Here is a 6,000-nt window from a genome sequence, read left to right as displayed (position 1 = left end):
ACTGCAAGTGGCTCAGAGACACTGTGTGAGTGAGAGAGAGAGAGAGAGAGAGTGTGTGTGTGTGTGTCGCTGTGTGTCCGTGTGCTCGTGAGCCTGTAAGCGGTGCTCCTTACTGCTGGAGGAGTCTCCTTTCTGAGAGATGAGGCAGCTCCCCCCCTCCTCTCTCTCTTGACTGGGGAAGTGAGCCCGGCGCCTTTGATCTGAAACGCAGAGAGGAGAGAGAAGAAGAAGAAGAAAAAGAGGGAGGCAGAAGAAGAGAAGAGAGAGGAGAGGACGACTAAAGCTGTGGACTTTCTCCCTCACTCTATATGTGAGCGAGAGAGTGTGAGTGTGTGTGTGTGAGAGAGTGAGAGAGAGAGAAAGAGAGAGTGACTGTGTATCTCTCTCTGGCCGCTGTGCCAGACCGGACCGGTACTGTTTACTCCGTGCCCCTCCACCCCCACTCGAGCACACGCTGTGCATGGACGCCGTCCGAGAGCCTCATGGCGTGTTACTACATCGTCATCAGCTCCACGCACCTCAGCAATGGACACTTTCGGAACATCAAGGGAGTTTTCCGGGGGCCCCTCAGCAAGAACGGCAACAAGAACTTGGTAATTATCCCCAGTTCTTTTTTTTAACCCATCTCTCCCACTCCTACTCTTCGTATCCTCTCCTCTCTTTGCCCCCCCTCCCCACAAGTAGACTAGGCTGCACAGAGATGACTATGAAGTGAGTTCAGGTGGACTGGACTGGACAGGACTGGACTGGAGTCGAGTCCTCTGCTGTTTTCTGTTGAGTGTGTTGAGCTTTGCACACATTGCATGCATGCTGACGGACGAGGGAGAGAAAAGTTAGGCACGAAGTCACGAAGTCATGTGGGTTAGAGTGAAGTGCTGAGCAGAGAATGGAGAGTGCTGTGTGCATGTTGTGTCGATAATCCCCCCCCTTCCCCCCAACCAAACACTCCATGGATTGGGCTGTTTTTTTTTAATGTGTGTGACAGTGACCGTGTGTGTAACAGTGGCATGTGGAAAGCTTTTTGCAGATGGATGAAATTGCGAGTTGTCCTGACCAGTGACCGTGTGTAAATTCCTAACAGATGGACGTGTGTGTGTGTGTATGGGGGTCTCTAATCTCCGTATACACAGTCATAAATGAAGCTTGGGGATTTAGTCGTAATAGTCTCTTTAAAGCTTCAGCTTCCCTATAATCCTCCCCACTGTTGTCCCCTGCCAGATTCATGCCACTGTTTCCAAAAATCCACAGCATAATATGACTCCAGCCTGAATCTGGAGTACGGCAACTGGGAAAACCAGAATGGGAAGAGAGATGTCGTTAGTTTTTCCGACTACTTTTTGAAAGTACTTTGAAAAAAGTGTCAAGTGCCTCTGCCTCTGCCTCGTTGCCTTTGTAATATTGGTCGCGGTATTTAGAAAGACAGTGGAGATGCAGATGCACCGTAACTAACAGATTCAGCCCCACGGTGGTGAGGTTTAATTAAACTTCCTGAACGGAAGTGTCTCAAAGCATTCATTTAGTTCTTTCTTTCTTTCTTTCTTTCTTTCTTTTATTGTGGGTATTGTAATGTGCTAATTAAATGGGCGCCCTCTCGTTCCCTCACTGCTCCACTCCTCCTGGTCTCTCGTACAGTGTGGAAGGAGAACAGAGTCTTGACAGCCGCCCCCCCCCCCCCACCACCACCACCACCACCACCCCTTTTTAAAAGAATCCGAAATGATTTGAGATGAAATATTGAAGCGCTCCGTTCGGGATCAAGCGCTGACGTTGCTCATCTGCCTTCCACCCTGCTTGAAAGAGCTGCATGGCAGCCCTGATATGTGTGTGTGTGTGTGTGTGTGTGTGTGTGAGAGAGAGAGACAGAGAGAGAGAGAGAGAGACAGAGAGAGAGAGAGAGAGAGAGAGAGAGAGAGAGAGAGAGAGAGAATCACCACAGTACAGACATCAACACCAGCCAGAGTCTCCAAGACAAACTGTGTGTGGACAAAAGAAATGGCAGGGAAAGAGTTCTCCTCTCCGTTCCCTTCTCTTCCCTTCTCTTTTCTTTTCTTCTTTTCTCTTCTCTTCTCTTCCCTTCCTCCAGTGGCTCTCACTCAAAGCAATTATCCGTCTCAATCTAACCCCTCTCCATCTCACCGCAGTCGCCCTCACTGCTGCTCACACTTACCAGGGGGACCCAGTGCCATTTAATCTAGATTTACAGAGACCCAGAGTGGCCAAGATGGAGGGGATGATGGGGTGGGCAGGGTTGTAACCCCCCAAACACACACACACACACACACACACACACACACACACACACACACACACACACACACACACACACTCACACAGACCACATCCCATTTACTCCCCTCTCAAAGCACCACACACACACACACCTCCCTGCCCATGTCTGCTGTATACGGTGTCTGTCAGGCTCCCAGGGAGTGCGTGTGTGTGTGTACGGATGCAGGGAGTGTGTACGGGAACGCCAGGCTTTGTAAAGTGCTTTGCTTATCCCTCGCACTGGTGCAGTGCCATCTGGCTCTCGTGCGTGGCGCGGCCATATTTTTTTTGGACAAATCTTCCGACAGCGCAGAACATTTGTACAGCGCCGTTTGGGAAACAAAATAACACAACACGGAGAAGCAAAGAAAGAGAGACAGATACAGGCACAGAAAGAGAGAGAGAGAGAGAGAGAGGAAAAGGGAGGAGGGGGAGGGAGGAGAAGAGGGTAGGATAGGCTTGCACATAATAGCTGTCTAATAGATGCGCGTGGGGGGAAAAGTGGGAGGGTGGCCCCCTGGTCACCCTTGTGCTGCGGTGGACTTGTGCGGTGGGTAATGGAGAGGCACTCAGTGAAATCCATCTCTGTAATTAGAGCTCCAGTACTTACACTCTGGGCCGCCCCAACGCTAAGCTGCTGCACGCATCACAGGCCACCCAATGAATGAACCAACCAGAGAGAGGCAGAGAGAGAGGATCACTTGTTGACTGTATGTAAAATGTCCGAATATCACTATAATGAATTATAAAAGAGCGTGGTTACAAATTGCCAGTCATGATTGTTCTTAGTATTCTAAGTATTGTCAGTAAAAGTATAATGATATATGACATGCTGTGATGTTATGTATTTGTGTGTGTTTTGCTGCTTTTTGTTGAAATGGATGTGTATTACATTTTGTTGTTAATGGGCAAAAAAAAAATTGCGCTGCGTCCATTTCTGTCATTAAAAGAGCAGAGCTGCTCTCACACCCCGCCTTTCTGGTTCAATGGCTGCTTGCTCTCTACTCCCACAACGATTTAGAGAAATGGAATGTGTGTGTGGAGAGCCTGGGGTCAGAGGTCAGACTCTTTACATTCTCATCTCCAGAAATGCACTCTTCCCATGAATCTCCACCTCATTGTTGACAGGCGCTCGAAACCGAGCCCCCGGCGCAGGTTGCGGAAATAGATTTCCTTAGGATTTCCTAATGAAAGTAAGTCATCTCCTTTAATGGTTAACTGTCAAGCCTTTAATTTAAGCCCTGGCACATTGCCGTGCGCACTGGCAAATAATTGGCCGTGCTGCCCCAGTCTCCACAAATGCGATGCGGTATTTTTTTTTTTTAAGGACAGTCCCTGTAGATTAGGGCTACCAGTAAATAGAGGATATGATAGATGGCAGAAGTTCACTATCTCAAAACTACTGCATTGCCATTATCGGCCGTTTCTTCACAAGCCGACGCAGGCAGCCTGAATACTTTCATGCTATCATAAATTGAATAAATACCTGCTTGGCCCTCCGCCATGACGGTGCTGAGAGGAGCGCATGGCCATTTATAACTTTTCTGTCCGTTCCCCAGAGTGAACAATGGCTTTAGCGCGCCAGTGGTATTTCTCCTGCCCTCCCTCCCTCCCCTCTCTCTTCCCCAGCTGTCGTGAATATGCATATAGCCAGGGTTATTTTCAATGGCCTTATTGATTTCCTCTCTGAGTCACTTCACCAGCGGGGCTGGAGCGGGAGCTGAAGCCGGAGCTCTGCCCAGCTCTGCCCTGCTCTGCCCAGCCTGCCTCCCAGCGTGCCAGCCTGCCAGCCTCAGCCTCACCCCTCTGTCCCTGCTGCTGCACTGTGATGCAGGCATCCGTTTTCCCTGGAGCTGGGTTGCCTTTATTTCCACCCCACACCCCCCTCCTACCCCCTACCCCTACTGCCCCCCCCAACTCCCTCTTGATACCCCCGCTATCACCACCACTGCACATCTCTCTCCCCTCATCCCTCTCTCCCTTTCTCCATACCTCCCTCTCTCTCTCTTCCTTCCTCCCTCCTTCTCTCTCTGTCTTTGTTATCTCTCTGCTTCATCACGTGGAGATAAAATCAGCCCCATTACAAAAGATGTGAGCGCGTGGAAGTGCTCTGAGGTGCAGATTGTATTGTAGCTGTTCGCATTGTGCGCTATGCAAATGGCCTGTCTTCAAACATCCAGCCTGTGTGTATGTGTTCTCAGCTGGTGTTTGGGGAAGTGCTCCCAGCGGCTCTGCCTCTCTCTCTCCCCCTCTCTCTCTCTCTCTCTCTCTCGTGAACACACATCCACACACACGAGCGTGCATTCATTCTCTCTCTCTCTCTCTCTCACTCTCTCTCTCTCACACACATACATACACAAACATGCATTCACTCTCTCTCGCACACACATATTCACATACAAATATGCATTCACTCTCTCTCGCACACACATATTCACATACAAATATGCGTTCACTCTCTCTCTTCTCATACACACACGCACAGCACGAACATGCATTAACTCTTTCTCACACTCACACACATACACACAAACACACATACAAACATGCACTCTTTCTCACCCTCTCTCTTTGAGGTTTGCTCTTCCAGTGAGCTCCCGTGCATGTGCACACATAGTGTATGTGGTATGTGCGACAAAAGTGGGGGTGTGTGTGTATGCAAAGGTTGCATACCTGTGCTTACTATTCGCGGGCTGCCCTTTCACCATTAATCAGAAACAGCCAGCACTCACACACACACACACACACACACATACACACACACACACACACACACAGTGCCTGGTGCAGTCCTGACTAATAACTGTGCAGTACTGTGACTAAACGCATGGCTGAGACGGCAGCCAGTGCACACAGCCAAGGCCCTAATCAGAGAAAAAACAGCAGCCCCATCCAGCCCCAAGCTGGCCCGCACTGAATGTTATTAGTTTAGGGGCAGAGAGAAGGAGGAGAGAGAGAGAGAGGGAAGGAGAGAGAAAGAGGGAGGGAGGGATGGAGGAAGGGAGAGAGAGAGAGAGGGAGAGACATTATTATGTTGCAGTTGCCTTTAGCGTGTCTCAGCTGAGGAAGCTCTCTAAACTGTGTTTGTTGGGGGGAGGGGGTGTGTGTGTTTGAGTATATGTGTGTGTGCGTGTTTGAATGTGTGTGTGTATATGTGTGTGTGTGTGTGTGTGTGTGTGTGTGTGTGTTTAAGTATGTGTTTAAGTATGTGTGTGTGTGTGCGTTAGTAGAATGAGTGAAACACTGAGCTCATGCATTGAATGCTGTCCTAATTGATAATTACCGAACGTCTCCTGTTCCAGCACTAACCAGGCCCTGGCGTCGGCGCTGCCTGTGGATAATTAATGTGGCGGCCTTGCAGATTAGCCAGGCCAGCACCTCTCTCCACACACACACACACACACACACACACACACACAGGCGACCCCCCTCTGTGCTTTTACCGTTTTTTACCACCCAGGTGTGACAGGGCGGGGGACTCAGGTGTGGAGCGGTTTGTGCCCGTAGAGTAGCCCTGCATTATATACTAGTAGAGAGGGAGGAGGATGGGGCGGGAGTGAGGCGTGGGGTGGGGTGGGGTGGCGTGGCTTCAGAGGCGCAGAGAGACCACCCCCCTAGTGAGGTCCACATGGGAGGGACACACGTGCGGCAAAGCACTCTGATTAAAATTCACATCGCTCAGCTACTTGTTCTGAACACAGCCGCCCGAGCTTCATTTAAATAACTTCGCAT

The 6,000-nt window shown here is 50.0% G+C and overlaps 1 protein-coding gene across 1 annotated transcript in view; it reads left to right on the top strand.

The window, feature by feature from the left end:
• The first annotated feature begins 482 nt into the window (after nt 1-482).
• Nucleotides 483-6,000, top strand: part of znf804a (zinc finger protein 804A) — a 45,533-nt gene continuing 40,015 nt past the window's right edge. The window contains exon 1 of the mRNA XM_076262860.1: nt 483-593. Coding sequence (XP_076118975.1) covers nt 483-593 — 111 coding nt within the window. The remainder of the gene's footprint in view (nt 594-6,000) is intronic.

This window comes from Alosa pseudoharengus, unplaced genomic scaffold (genome assembly GCF_046254945.1).
Source record: "Alosa pseudoharengus isolate Yale_2024_CS ecotype anadromous, Long Island Sound unplaced genomic scaffold, YU_APseudo_1.1 YU_APseudo_1.1_scf_3, whole genome shotgun sequence".
Taxonomy (NCBI): Eukaryota; Metazoa; Chordata; class Actinopteri; order Clupeiformes; family Clupeidae; genus Alosa; species Alosa pseudoharengus.
This window is presented reverse-complemented; position numbering and strand designations above follow the sequence as displayed.